Genomic DNA, 16,100 nt, shown 5'->3' with positions numbered 1-16,100 from the left:
CTCCAACCCCCACTTACCCCGACGCCCCAAAGTCTGCATTTATCCCATAATCAATCCCATAGATTTCTCAATGCCTGGTCTCTTTCCACAGTCCATACTACTCTGGAGGGCTCAGTCTGCAGGGTGGCTGGACGCAATGCTGCATCTAGTTCCCTCTTGTCATGGATACATTGTCTACAGTAACCCACCATGCCCAAGAAGGAGAGAATGTAATTCTTCGTCTTTGTGACTGGGATGTCCTCTATTACCTTTATTCTATCTTTTCCCAGTCTCCTTCTACCCAGATACTGTACTCTAGGTTGGCAGAACTGTAATGTTCCCAGGGATACTTTATGCCCTCTTCCTGCAAATGTTGCAGCAATTTAATTGAGTCTTCTTTACAATCAGGACCTGTCACAGAGGCTACCAAAAGATCATCGACACGCTGAATCAAAGTAGACCTCTCTGATAATTGACATTCCTCTAAATCAATTTTCACTGCTGCGGCATATATGGCCGGGCTTTCAGTACACCCCTGGACCTTGGCAATGTTCTTTCTTCTCTGCATCTTTCCCTCCTGGACCACCTGTTTCTTTCCCTCCTACCTCTCTCCATCAGTAGGATCAGATTTATCCGATTGACTACTGTTGTCTCCCCTATTCTTTTCACAAATCTGTTAAACAAAAGTTAGGTTTCACTCCGTCCGCAAACCTCGAAGTCACCTATCAATTTTTATAGCATGCTCTGGCACATGCTTTAATTTATCCTACATCCAGCGTGAGTAAATTATCTTCTCCAATATTCGCCTCACCCCGCAGATCCACAGCGTGAGTCACCAGCCAGTTAAGCTGGGTTGCCTGGGGGCTCTCCCTTCTTTCTTTTTGTCCCTCTTGCTGTGGGGACAATTTTATATTTCCCTTTTATTTCCCCTTGTATTTGTTCGATTCCATTTACAATTGGATCTTGCCAACAATGCCAAATTCTGTGGAAGACATTAATTTAGTGGGATATTAATGGAAAATGATAAGCGGAGTCTTTGCAGATTTGCTTTGAGATTTTATTGCATGATATCATGGTGAGATGGCTGCAGTAAAACTGCTCACCAGTTCTCTGACTTCATAGCAGAATTAGCCGACAGTTATACTGTGCAGTAAACAACTTTTGTTTTTTGTTTGATACAGCTATACGAAAATATACTATCTACTACAGGTAAATTTTTATTTTTGGCCCTAGACTACTTTTCGCTTATGTTAATCTTATTCAACAACAGATGGTTAATACAAGTCAAACACAATACTGGGGCATCTTGACATTGCGTCTATCTCTACCTTTCCCAGGCTCCTTCCACCCAGATACTGTACTCTAGGCCGGGCCCATTTACAGTACATTTCTATGGCACAAGCGGTAGTCCAGATGTCTACTGTAATCTCCTGTAAGTAAAAGCAAACAAACTTGGTTATCTCATCTACAATTTCAGGGGTATGGAGAAACCATCCAACATAGGTCGATTACTGTAGAGATGTCGGCTTCCGCCGATATCGATGACAGAATAATATTAGTGTCGGTACTAAAGGAGCATTAGGGATCACTATTTTGTTAATAGCTCTTCAAGTCTTGGATGAAATTGTCACATCCAAAACATCCTTTTGTTACCTTGTTCATTAGCATCAAAGTATAAATAAGGAAGGAAATTAATTGTTCTTCCAACAGGTTTGATATGATAAATGCAAGTGAATATGTAAGAGCATGGAGCCGCCACCACCACAGCTCTCCTCTGAAGAGAGAATGATTCTGGCAATGCTCTGAATTTGGCGATTGGAATTTGGATCCGCGATTTTACTTTGACCCCTCAGTTGGTTCCAGGTTTGTCACTTTAATTCTCTCGCAAAAATACAAAGTGTTTATAGCAGCAGGTCAAGCAGCACTCTGGAGGGCATGGATAGGTGAATTTCAGGTCAAGACCATTCTTCAGACTAAAACTTTAATACTACATTCCAATCCCATCTCTGACCTATCTGAGTACGTTTGCAGTTCCAATGAGATCCACAACAGGCTTCAGGAGCAATACCTCATCTTCTGACTAAGCACTTTATAACCTTAAGATCTAAGCAACACATTCAATTTCAGTAATATCCTTTCCTTGTTTGTACCAGAACTAGTTATGTTGGGCTGTAAACTACCCAAGTGGAATATAAGGTCCTGTTCTTCCGGTTTGCATATGGCCTCGCTCTGGCAATGGACGAGGCCCAGTCGAGAAAGGTCAGTACAGGGATGGGAAGGGAGATTAAAATTGTTAGCAACTGGAAGTCCAGCAGACCTTCATGGACACAGCAGCTTTACATTACGCCACCATTACTGCAATTTAAAACTTATTTGTTTTCCCTGTGAAAAGTTTTGGAACTGAAATATTAATTTATTTCTCTTTGCAGATGCGGCCTGACCTGTTTAGTATTCTTTGTGTTTTCTGTTTTTATTTTGGATGCAGAGTAGGTGGGATTAGGCTGAGATAGATGAGAAGTGAAGTTCTGTTATATGGTGGAAGGGAGGGAGAGATTAAATGAGAAAAGATGAATGTGAGTTAACAAAAAGAAAGTGTAATTAAGTGATTACACAAAGAATTTGGAAGGAATGCTGGAAGTCTGGAATACAAATGTGGTAAATGTTCATCATCTGAATTTGTTGAGCTTGTGATGCTGTAATATTGACATACAAAGAGCTGCAGATGCTGGAATCCTGAGCAAAGCACAGAGACAAGAAATTAAACTGAATTGTAATTGGAACATAAGGATCGCTGCTGTAGATTGAAAGGATGTGTTCAGTAAGTATCCTGTAGCTGCTAAAATGTGGGAAGGAAAATCAGCGAATTGTTTCATATTTATTGTTGGAAAGGTTTCTGTATGAATGGAGATTAAATAAAGAACTACCCCCTCCCAGGGTAACTACTGTCTGTGCAACAGTACCCAATGCAGGAACCAATATTTTGAGGGAAATACTTTGAAAGACAAAATCTACTGAATTACTGGCAATGATTAATTCAGACAGATTTTTATTTTTCCTTCAGCAGAATGATGCAAAGGAACCACTTTTTTTAAAGTCTCAACTTTAATCATTATATAATCATCAGAATAAAGATTAACTTAAGTCCATCCATTTTAAATAAAACTGTTCTGCTTGTCATTATAATGTACAGGTACTACCATTTACATTTGAGTTTTGCAATTTGTCTGATCATGTTAGTGACATTGACTTCTACAGAATCAAAATTTTGAAAGAGACAAACTATGCATTGACAAGAGTCATTCATATTCTGAGAGCAATAAAGGTATAAATGGTTCAGTATCTGCACAATAGATGGTTCAATGGACAAGGTTTTCTCACAGGGAAATTGTCTTCATTTGTGTATATTCTTTTGGAGAATGTACAAATCTACAACTTTAAAATAGATCTGTATATTGAACAGAGTTTGTGTGCTAATTTAATTACTATTTTGTTTCTTTTAACTTTTCTAAATTTGGTGCTTTTGATTTTCCCATATGGATTATATAAACATACAATTATTTTATAGAATTGAAGTACCATACTAATACCATTAAAGTTATATAAATACCGAAAGAGGCTATATTGGTTAATATATATTGAATTAAAATGGTATTGATTCTTAAAGATCACTTTATAACATAGAACTAAAACAGCACAACACAAGAATAGGTCATTTAACGCATTTGTTTGTGCTGAATGTGATGCCGTTAAACTGGTTATATTTATGTTAAGACTCATATAAAGCTGGTTTATCTTGCCCTTAATTGTAAAATTGGCTAAGATACTGGAGAAACCTGTAAAAATAAATTGCCAAGAGAGAGTTAGATCTTTCTTGTGACAAATAGTAATCAGCCATTATATTAGTTCAATTGTGTGATTAATTCAATTAGTTCATTGGCTTGTTGTGGGAGATTGTGGAAAGGAAAAGTTTCCAGAATAACAATGATAACCAAAATTGCTTCATTGTAATCTTTCTTCAAACTAAATAGACGAGATATGAACGAATTGAGGACATTCTATTGTAGAAATAAGGGAGGAAGATCTCTAGGCCATATTTCAGAAACTAGTCATTCTCACTGAAAGCTTGGGATAAGTAACACAGCTTTGGGAAGATGAGAGGTCACCTGCTGAAGTGAAGGATAATGGTTGGGTTGCTCCTGGGCTTGGCCATCCGCGAGTCACGGCGCCAGACGGTGGAGGGTTTTACCCGAGCCAGCTGCCTGCCCCTTTTCCGGGGATACGTCCGTGCCTGGGTGCGGTTAGGAAGGGAATACACCCTGTCTACGGGCACCCTGAGGGAGTTCCGGGACCGCTGGGCTCCGTAGGGTGTAGAATGTATCCTCAATAAGGATTGTATCATAATTGTATAATAGTTTATTATGGATATATGTTTGTATTGTATTATGATGGTGGGTTCTGGCTTGTTTTATAGTAGTGTGAATATTATTTTTTAATAATTTAATACATTTTTTGATTAAAAAAAAAAAATTAAAAAAAAGTGAAGGATAAAGTATATGTATGTTCAGGTAAGCATAGCAACAGAGAAGACAATCACAAGAACTATAACAGGATCTTCAAAAAAAAAACATTCTATGGTTCTGAGTTCTACATTAGAGGAATAAACAGTCTGCTTCAGATTTATTACAAAATAAGTCCAAAATAAGAACATAAAAACATAAAGGCAGAAATAGGTTAAATGGCCCCTCGTGCTTCCTCTGATAGATCTTCCATCTCAATTCAGTAAATTTGCTTATTCCTTGGTGTTTAAAAATAAATTGATTTTAGCCTTGAATACCCACAGAGTACTCTAAGACAGTGTAACCTTGGGACATAGGGAGTTCTTTTAATCTCAATTGTAAATGACCACTTCTTTATTCTTGATTACAACCCTCAATTCCATTGTGTCCAAACACATCATCTGGTAGTGTATTGCTCTCAGTTTTAATGTAAAGCAAAACAGCCTGCCTGAAAGGGTGTTGAATGTAGAGAGAATTTACGCCATGTGGAATGTGTAACACCATGTAACAGTTATTACTCCATTGTCATTTACCCTTGCTCACTGTTGCCCTCCACTGCATTGATACCATATACACACATAAAATCCAATAGTGTAATCCTACAATGGAAGCCTAAATTGTGCTAAATTAAAGAACATGATCTCGTATATAATCTCATGATTATTCCACATGCAGTAGGCCAGGACAGATTCTGAACATTAGAAACCAAGTAAGGTTTTAAAGAATAATGTAGATCAAGGATTACAAACGGTTGTGACATTGTGAATAGTTCCAGAGGTTGTTCAACAGGGACAATATTATTTACAAACTATTAGTTTTAAATACCCACTCATAGCAGAACTACTGGCTCTTTCTTTATGCAGAATTTCACGAGGCTTCTCCAAGCCACTGCAAATAACTACACCATGAAGGTAGCAAAACATTAGATACATATATTTCCTTTGTCATCTGTTGAATGCAGGATGATAATGATGATGATCTTGCTGGTAAATCTTGACTGTTCCAAGTAGAAACAAATCCAGGATTATTTAAATACACTGTTAAATGTGGAAATCTCGGACAGTTTGAATGATTCAGAATGCTGCACTTATAAATTTGTTCCACAGAATGCAGCAGTGGAGTTCAGTCATTGCAAGATTTCCCAGCATTTATGCGGTGAAGTCAACCCTTGGATCATGTGGTAGTTATGAATCTATTGATTTCAATCTGACTTGTATGGCAGCAAAGATGAAGCAAAGTGGAAGGCAATATTTTTAAGAAGTGCTTCAATTTAGTCCAGAGTTGTTAATTATTTATATGTTTAGGTACTTTTATCATTTAATAAAATATAATTACTTAATTTGGAAAAATACTTTAATTTGAATTAATTTTAAAAATCTCTGTTTGACAGTTTTTAAATCAAGTTTATTAAATTACCCAGAACTTTTTGTAGTTGCCAAAACGGGGAGAAGGCTCTTCTATTTGTTGAAGTTTCTAAGGATGTTTTGGGGCTTTCTCGGCATGCTGCAGTAGGCTCCATTCGTGTTTGAATCCACATTGATGAGATCCAGTCTGGTGAGATTATCCCTCTGCATCTGGGCCTGGTAAGTAAAAAGATCACTGACAATGATTGTGGGGATAGGGCCAGTTAGGTTAGATTTGTCCCAACGTACAGATGTACGTTCATCCACAATTCAAACAAATTACAAAACAGGGATGAAGCCCTCTTACCTTTTCACTGTTGCTGTTTGTTCCTATCATTGCTTTCCCTGAGCAAAGTTTTACTGCGAGAGAATTTATTCATATTCTGCTTGCGCTATGACACAAAACTTGGGATTGAAATTCATCTTTAGCTTCTTGCACATAAAGCATAAAGCAGCAGCGTAGATTGATTTCTGGAATTTTGTACTATTGATTTCAATAGAACTTGTGCTACGGAAGGTGCATTTTATGCTCCAGTCTAATTTGCTTTTGTGAGTGCAGCTTAGGGGTAACATGAGGGGGATCTTCTTTACTCAGAGAGTGGTAGCTGTGTGGAATGAGCTTCCAGTGGAAGTGGTGGAGGCAGGTTCGATTTTATCATTTAAAAATAAATTGGATAGGTATATGGATGGGAAAGGAATGGAGGGTTATAGTCTGAGTGCAGGTAGATGGGACCAGGGGAAAATAATTGTTCGGCACGGACTTATAGGGCCGAGATGGCCTGTTTCCGTGCTGTAATTGTTATATGATTATATGGTTACATATGACAATACCATATTTTTTTTATTTTGACAGTTGTGATGGTTGACATTATCCAGAGCAATGTTAACTCAAATAAATGGGTCTCATCTGAGCAATGTGGAACTCTAAACCATCTAAAATGGATCAGAGCACTCAAAGATTTAAATTAAAAAATGAAATTAGTAAGGGATTGACAATCATTATGGAGGATTAATTAAATATTGGAAAGGAATCAACTAGAAACAAATTAATAAGGTGCCCATTTGGGACAATATATAGTAACCAGGTAAATATGGGTAACTAATAATCCATTAGATTGACTTCAATAGTGTTTAATTGTTGTAAGTACTGAGGGAGGAACAATGAAAATCAAAGTTGCAGCAGGTTAACAGGCAATACACATTGATCAATTATAATAATCAAAAAGATTCAAGAAATTATTATCCATACTACTAGGTATCCATAATAGTGCAAAAACTGGTCCATTGTGCAACCAGAGGCACAGTCCATAGAAGAACATAATTACTGAAGTTACTGAGGTTGTGTAGTGTTCAAGAGCCTGATGGTTGTTGGGAAGAAGCTGTGCTTGAATCTGTGAGTCACAGTTTTCAGGCTCCTGTACCTTCTTCCCAACGGTAGGAGTGAAATGAGAGCGTGGCCACGATGCTGTGGGTCATGGATGATACTGGCTGCCTTTTCAAGACAGCGACTCATACAGTATAAATCCTTTCGATGGTGAGGAGGTCAATCCCTGTGATTCACCGGCTGGTGTCTGGCACTCTCTTTAATTTCCTTCGTTCCTGGGAGTTTACATTGCTGAACCAGGCAGTGATGCAAACAGTCAGTGTACTCTCTACCAAACATCTGTCGAAGGTCAGTAGCGTATTTAGCAACATACTGAATCTTATCAATCTATGCAAGTGAAGGCATTGATGAGTTTTCTTTGTCATTGCATCGATGTCTCGGCACTTAATAGCAAGCAAGTCCAATTATTAAATTATTCGATTAGCATCTGAAATTGTGGACCAACGATTCAGTGACGTTATTTTTTATTCATCTCCATCAAGATATTAAAGTTCACGAAAATAAATAAAATCTGTAATGTAAAATAAAATCAGACTCAATAATGGTATAGTTGGATTATTTTTTTTAAAACTCACCCGGTTCACAAATTCCTTCATGGAAAGAAATACACAATTTTTCCGCTGCCTGGGCCTTATGAGATCCCAGATCCTATATATGAATCATAAGTGTTACTTAAACTCATATTCAATTATAGATGGACAATGAATAATGGCAGCATTTGTGACATTTGACTCCCATGGCTGAATAAAACAAAAAATATATAAAATGAAGATGAGATTTCCCAATTGGATTTGGAAAGCCTTCATCAGGATGGATTTTGCTTTACAAAAGAGATTTAACAACGTTTCTCATGAACAATTGCAAATAGTAGTGAATTCCAGGAGAGAACAGTTACAATGCTGGGGAACTGGTATATCCCATTGATTACTGCCACACTTTATAATTGTATGGTAACATTTTATTTTAGAGATCCAAGTAACATTTTATTTTAGAGATTCAAGTCATTGGTTAAGCTTGCAGGTGACACCAAACCAGAAGCGGCAAGTGATTATTCAATGACAGGAAATGGACAAATATTTTGGGGATTGGGGATTGCGACGTAAATCTTCAAAGATCGTGTCAAATAGGTCAGGCAAAAAGAAACAAAAAATAATAAGCGTCTAAAGTTCTTGGCTTGTTTGATTTCCCCAGAGGAGAGATTGCAATAAAGCTTTGTTTTATTTGCATGAAAGACTCGGAATAACTTGCTGAGATTTTGTACTGAGCTCGTTTAGTTATAACACAAGTTCTATCAACTGCTGCAATGGTTGGTAATTGCTCATCATAATTTGGAATTATAGTCCTATTTGACGTTATTTTTTAAAGTCGCTATTTATTTAAGGATTGTACGGCAGCATTTTTGGACCTTAAATCGTGTGGTGTTCGTTCTCGAGTGCTTATAAAAGGTTATGAATAAACAAAAGGCGGTGGCAAACAGGGTCAACTTTGGACTCTATATAAACCCACGCACCCCCGCTCTATTAACTGGAGTGCATAGCAGTCAGAGTGAACGAGGCCAACGAGGAGAATCTGTAATCTCATCCGTTACCGGTGCGGGATTCTCCAGGCACTCTGTGACAGTGATCCAATGGAACTACACAGCTTATATTCCATATACGTCTCGGTTTATTTGGCACTGGTGTGCATCAAGAGCAGCGAGTTTAAGCCTCTGTCCAGTCTCAAGTGGAAAAATGAGACACAAGTTCGGATTGAAGCGATCAAGAAAGCCATCATGGAACAGCTGGGACTCGAAAGCCCTCATATCTCCGGAATGAATATTTCTAGATCGGAGGAGGAGGAGATGTACAAACTTTATCTAGAGCGTGTGAGACAATCCAGTCAAAATACTGGCTTGTGGAACAAAAGATCTACGAGGATACATTCTGTCAATTCGATTATTCTGAAGGGTAAGCGTTGGTCCGCTTCTGGAGTTTCACTGCTCAGTCAGGGGTGGGATGGAGCAGAGGAAAAGTGTTCAAGGTGGCTCATGTTCAGCGGTGGGTGATCACTATTGAATTTCCGCATGGAAGTACAATATATGCCAAACAATATAAATGCTAATAACCCACAAAAGACCCCAAACTGCTGGAGTAACTCGGAGGGCCAGGCAGCTTCTCTTGGTGTGAGAAGGTGTGTGGGAGGGGGTTGGGGTATGTGGGGGAGTTTTGAAAGGGGCACGACAAAGTCTGTCAAGTAACAGAAGGGGAAAGGACACAAGGCGCTGGAGTAACTCAGCGAGTCAGACAGCATCTCCGGAGAACCGGGTCCCAAGTCTAAACGTCGTTCACGGAAATCAATGTACCATTCCTCCCTGCCTGTGCGTTGCCTCTGTATCAATGCCGTTAAGGTTCCTCCGCTCCAGCGCTTTGTCTCTTCTATGTCATATTGTGTCTGGACTGGATAATGCAAAATGGTAATCCACAGGAACTTTAGATTCAATGCGGATGCTTGGCAAAGCAATCACCAAATCAGACTTTGGTTTCTCAAGTGCAGAGGAGACAGTATTGCAGACAGCATTGAAAGAAAATGCAAGGAGCAGAATATTATCATCTTTCGTTGTGCTTTATCAGTTTTTCAAAAACATGCCAAGTTCCTGGAATGCAGTCATGCAGGCAATAAATACAAATCTAATTAAAGTGTTCAATTATCTCATAGACTGGCAGAGGAAAAATGAAGTTTATAATTGGTATCTTACATTGTGTTAGATATAATTGAACATTTGGGCGGCACGGCGGTGCAGCGGCAGAGTTGCTGCCTTTACAGCGCTAGAGACCCGGGTTCGATCCTGACCAAAGATCATAGGGCGATCTTTGATCCTGATTGCTGGTGCTGTCTGTACGGATTTTGTACCTTCTCCCGTGACCTGCGTGGGGTTTCTCCGGGAAGCTCCGGTTTCCTCCAAAGACGTGCAGGTTTGTAGGCTGATTAGCTTAGTATACATGTAAATTGTCCCTAATGTGTGTAGGATAGTTGCACCGTTTCTCACCAGCCGATATGTCATTTATATATATTACAAATAACTGAGATCACAGGACTAATCCCCGGAGAACATTATTAGTCGTGGACCTCCAGCCAGAATGGCACCCTTCCACCACTTTCCCCAGTATCCAGTGTGTTAGCCAGATCCGCATTCCAAGTCACCATGCATCATAATTTTCTGAATCAGCCCACCATGAGTGAACTTGTCAAATGCCTTACCAAAGTTCACGTTGACATCCACTGTCCTATCTTCATCCATCACTTTCTTCATTTCCTCAAAAAAAACTCAATCTAGTTTGTAAGATGTGACCTCTCCCAGCCAAATCCTCTCCAATAGCTTCTCTACTACTGATGTGATGCTCTGGTCTATAATTTCCTAGATTATCTCTATTTCACTTCTTACACAACAAACCAACATTGGCTACTTCCCTGACATCAACCATGGCTATCGTGAATACGCAGATCTTTGTCAAAGCCCCAGTAATCTCCGCTCTTGCCTCTCTCGGTATCCTGGGATATAACTTTTCAGGCACTGGGGACTGGTTTCCAAATTTGAGGTAGGACATTCTTGCTATTGAGAGAGTGCAGTGTAGGTTCACCAGGTTAATTCCCGGGATGGAGGAACTGTCATATGTTGATAGAATGGAGCGGCTGGGCTTGTATACTTTGGAATTTAGAAGGATGAGAGGGTAACTTATTGAAACATATAAGATCATTAAGGGTTTGGACGCGCTAGCAGCAGGAAATATGTTCCCGATGTTGGGGGAGTCCAGAACCACGGGCCACTGTTTAAGAATACATGTTAAGCCATTTAGAACGGAGGAAATGAGGAAAAACATTATCACACAAAGGGTTGTAAATCTGTGGAATTCTCTGCCTCAGAAGGCAGTGGAGGCCAATTATCTGGATGCTTTCTAGAGAGAGTTAGATAGAGCTCTTAAAGATAGCGGAGTCAGGGGATATGGGGGAAGGCAGGAACGGGGTACTGATTGTGAATGATCAGCCATGATCACAGTGAATGGCAGTGCTGGCTCGAAGGGCAAATGGCCAACTCCTGTACCTATTGTCTTTTGTCTATTGATGATCTTTTAAGGACCAACACCACCTCCTTCTTGATCTCATTCTGCCATAGCATATTAGTATACCCCACACCGATCTCATTATGCTCTATGTCCTTATCCTTGGTGAATACCAATGCAAAGTACTGGTTTAGTGACTCACCTACAGCCTCTGACTCCAAGCATATATTCCCTCTATCCTTGGGTGGTTCTTTTCACTACTTAGTTACTCCCTGTTTTTTTTTAATATACATCAAAAAGCTCTGGGATTTTCATTAATGCTACTTGCCATGAAAATTAATTGGATTATCCAACCAAATATATTAGTTTGTCATTTGTGAAACAAAATATGTTGGTTTTATGCGTGTATGTTGAGCGTGTTTTCATATATGTTTTTTGGTCATTCTTTCTTCGAGTAAACAATGAACTTTCTTGCTAATGAGTGTAATGGTGCTACATCTATGAAGAGAGGGATAGATTTTCCAGAATGAGTTGTAGGCTGGAAAAGTTGGATTGTTTGTTGGTGGCCAGGCTTAATCTATTTATCTATTTTTGTACACTTTTAACATGTGACCACTCTGTGTGTGGGCAATTGCAATCAGTGCACATGCACTGCAGATCATATTGGAAGGAAAAGAGTACCTATAGGGAGTTCATGGCAAAAAATTGTGACGTATTCAATGCATTCAGAAGAGATGCGTAGGAAAGAACTGCAGATGCTGGTTTACACCAACGATAGACACAAAATGCTGGTGTTACTCCAAAGACGTACAGGTTTGTAGGCTATTTGGCTTGCTATAATGGTAAATTGTCCATAGTATGTGTACACAATACACACAATACACAATACAATTTATTTGTCACTTGAACCTCATAGAGGCTCAAATGAAATGTTGTTTCTGCAGTCATACACACAAGAAAAAAAGACCCAAGACACAACACAATTTACACAGTGTAGGATAGTGTACAGGGATTGCTGGTTGGCACGGACTCGGTGGGGCAAAGGGCCTGTTTCCGCACTGTACCTCTAAACTAAACTCAGCGGGTCAGGCAGTATCCCTGGAAAAAAGGAATAGGTGATGTTTCAGGTCGAGACCCTTCTTCAGACTTCAGAATAGAACTGCAGGGAGTGGAAAATAACAAGAATATCATTATGATTACAATGATTATTCTTGAAATCATGACAGTACTAAAGCTATGTCAATAATCTATTTTGCATTTCACTAAAGTCTTTGGATATTTTGTTTTCTTATGATATTGGTGCAAACTACTTTTATGTGGCCATCTGTCCATTACCAAGATAACAATAACTGGAATGATTTAAATCGTGGAATGGGACTTCAGTCACACTATTTCAGTCACACCATAAGGGCGGCATTGTGGCACAGCAGTAGAGTTGCTGCCTTAAGGGCCTGTACCACGAGCATGCGACCTGCATGCGGCAAGCGCGACCAAACTGGAAGCGGGGGCGGCGCATAGGTCGAGTGATCCCCGTACAGGGCCGGTCCCAACAGTATGCGCCTGCATGCGGCGAGCGCGAGCAAACCGGAAGCGGGGGCCGCGCGGAGGTAGAGTGAGTGACGTGAAGTTTGAGCGAAGTCCGCGGGAAGTTCGCGTGTGACGTACGGTGTCAAGACGCTGCGTACGGCATTAAGAAGCTGCGCACGCCCGTTGAGGAGGTGCGTACGGCATTGAGGCGGGTGCGGGCCGGTAGGCCGTTGCTGCGCGGAATTATTGAACACGGTCAGTTTTTCGGAGCCCCGCGCGATGTTGGGACCAGCTCCGCACAACTCCATACGACTCCGGTGATGGAAGTGGGACCGGCCCCGCGAGGCCGTATGGCTCAAGCGACCACGTTAGGTCACGCTTACCGCATGGAGTCGCATGCTCATGGGACAGGCCCTTAACAGCGCTTGTAGTGCTGGAGACTTGGGTTCGATCCCCACTATGGATGCTGTCTGTACGGAATTTGTACGTTCTGCCCGTGACCGCGTGGGTGTTCTCCAAGTTCTTCGGTTTCCTCCCACAATCCAAAGATGTACAGGTTTGTAGGTTAATTGGCTTGGTATAAATGTAAATTGTCCCTAGTGTGCGTAGGATAGTCTTAATGTGCGCGGATCGCTGGTCGGTGCCGACTCGCTAGGCCTGTTTCCACGATGTATCTCAAAACTAAACTAAACTAAATTTGATTTGGAGACAAATGAAAGGAATGAAGCAAATTCTGACAGAGCACAGCCACAGTGAGTAAAGCACGAGAGAGAGGCAAATACATTAGCTACTTCTACAACAGAATTGGGTGGCCAAAAGCAAATGCCCTACCAGCTTCTGATAAAATGATGAATAGAACTGAGATAATAGGAAATGGGGAATTGAAGACATGAACTACTGAATAATACATATTTTTCTTACTTTTGTAACAGGAACAATTTTGGAAAATACAAACAGAACAAATGACTTGAACAACAACAAACAACACTTATACTTTAATGTTTCCATTGCCAACAACATACTTGTCTTTCCTAAAGTAAAGATCCTGAAAGGTGAACTTAAATTGTACAAGCGCATGGATCAGAATTCAAATTCACATCAGAAAAGGATAAGGATAGATGGAAACCCACAACTTGTAAGAGTCTACAAATTATTCAAGCCAGCAACCAAAAGGGCAGAGATACAACCTAATTTTCTTGGTTCAAAAGTCATTACATCAAATTCAGAAAAGGCTGAAACGTTTGACATTCAAAAAACTGTGGAACATTGGATAAATTACCCACAGGAAAATTATGGCCTTGAATTTGAGCTGCTTTCCTGGTCTTCTGGACATAAACATGGTTCTGAAGATAAAGCGTCCATTGAAGTAGAATTGGAAATAGAAGTACAAAAGGTTTTTAAAGAGGTTCGGACACGTCGTGAAAGCTATACTGAGGACTGCCAGGGAAACCAAATACATTGTTGTAGGCGATCGCTACATGTGTCTTTTGAGGAGATTGGATGGTCAGACTGGATCAGAGCCCCATCAAGTTACAATGCCTTTTACTGTGATGGCACATGTCCACAAAAGTACAAACTTGCCACAATGCATACACTTATCAAATCAAAGATGAATCGACTATCTAATGGAGCTATTCCAGCTCCCTGCTGTGTTCCTGCATCCTATGAGCCACTAACATTGCTCCATTTTAACAGCAATGACAAATTAATACTCACAGCATTTGATGACATGATTGTCTCCAAATGCCATTGTTCTTAATTTTATCAACAAATTTCCAATTTAGGTATTTATTGCAAGAATATTTATTGATTTTTATATGCGTTACCATCTGCTGTAAAATATTTTTATCGTGTCAAGTGTCACTTCAGTCCCTTCAAGTAACATTTCATTTTAGTCAATGTGTTAAATTCAAATAAATATTCCGTCTTTATCTACTTTTCTTGATGCCCCACTAAAGATGCTTACATCCAAGTATTCACATTTGCAGTTGCAGCAGGGAGTGAATCGATGCAAACATGAAATGTAATGGAAGTCTTAGTGAAATAACTAAAACCTGGATGTTGATTTTCTTTATGGCCTACTATACTTGACAAAAAACTCTTTCTGCACATAAATCCTACAATAGCGGAGTGAGAGAGTTGCAAATTGACCACCAGCCAAAAGGAAGCCTTCAATCTTCACATCCCATCACTTGAATGATGTCTAGAATTTTCCACATGCTTTTGTGCTGTGACTGAAGTGTATTCTCTTCATTCAACAGACAGGAGACAATAGACAATAGGTGCAGGAGTAGGTCATTTGGCCCTTCGAGCCAGCACCGCCATTCACGGTGATCATGGCTGATCATCCACAATCGGTACCCCGTTCCTGCCTTTTCCCCATATCCCTTGACTCCGCTATCTTTAAGAGCTCTATCTAACTCTCTCTTGAAAGCACCTAGAGAATTGGGGACAGAACAGTTATTTTGCATTTTAAGTTGAAACAAAATTTAGGTTCATCAGCAAAGGAATGATATTTCCAACTAACTTTGGATAAAGCTCCCAACGATGATCTAGTGATCCTTGTGGTGACAGCAATTGCTTGAGGAGCCAATTCCAATAAACAATTCTCACAGAAAGCAGACAAAGAATCAATCTTTAATTATCCCTTTAAACACTGTACAGAATATTAAATAAAGATTGGAACATGTATTTGTAATTCAAATAGGAGCACAGTTTTCATAAATAAACCCTCTAATAAATAATTTATTTTGCATTGGAATTTCTTATTTTTTGATATCTGCAGAAATATGCATATGCATACATCAGAAAATTAAAATCTGTATACTTAATATGATTTTTTGAGGGTCAGAAAGTTTACTTTTTGAATAATCTATCTATATATTACTAAAACACTCATCTTGTTTGTTTTTATGTCTGTCTGTGCGTCTCTGTGATGGTGCGTGTCTGTGAGGAATATGATCCTGAAACTCCGCCAAAATGGTACATGCTAGCGCTTCAATTTTTTGTGCCACTTTACTCACCATTGTCCTGGGGTGTGGTGTATCAAGTTTTGTTCAGATCAATGGTATATTTTACAAGTTATTGACATTTTAAACTTAAAAACAATTAAAACAGCACCCCCGTTAGCAGCGTATGATGTCACAATGGGATCTAATTTACATAAACCCCACAATGACATCACAATGGGATCTCATTTACTGTACATTTAAAG

At 39.6% G+C, this 16,100-nt stretch overlaps 1 protein-coding gene across 1 annotated transcript; it reads left to right on the top strand.

Annotated features, from left to right (window-relative positions):
- The first annotated feature begins 8,720 nt into the window (after nt 1–8,720).
- Nucleotides 8,721–15,593, top strand: LOC129698666 (bone morphogenetic protein 2-like). The gene is made up of 2 exons (XM_055637857.1): nt 8,721–9,268; nt 13,819–15,593. Exons 1-2 carry the CDS (start codon nt 8,950–8,952, stop codon nt 14,643–14,645), a joined length of 1,146 nt encoding a protein of 381 aa, XP_055493832.1. The 5' UTR covers nt 8,721–8,949; the 3' UTR covers nt 14,646–15,593.
- Nucleotides 15,594–16,100: the final 507 nt, after the last annotated feature.

Source organism: Leucoraja erinacea, chromosome 1, assembly GCF_028641065.1.
Source record: "Leucoraja erinacea ecotype New England chromosome 1, Leri_hhj_1, whole genome shotgun sequence".
Taxonomy (NCBI): domain Eukaryota; kingdom Metazoa; phylum Chordata; class Chondrichthyes; order Rajiformes; family Rajidae; genus Leucoraja; species Leucoraja erinaceus.
Note: the sequence above shows the minus strand (reverse complement) of the source record. Positions and strands in the feature narration are given on the sequence as shown.

Excerpts from the sequence above, each read along its gene's own strand:
- LOC129698666 (XM_055637857.1), top strand. The coding sequence starts at position 8,950 with ATGGAACTACACAGCTTATATTCCATATACGTCTCGGTTTATTTGGCA. Across the intron at positions 9,269-13,818 it reads CAATTCGATTATTCTGAAGG|GAACAATTTTGGAAAATACA; the intron begins GTAAGCGTTGGT and ends CTTTTGTAACAG.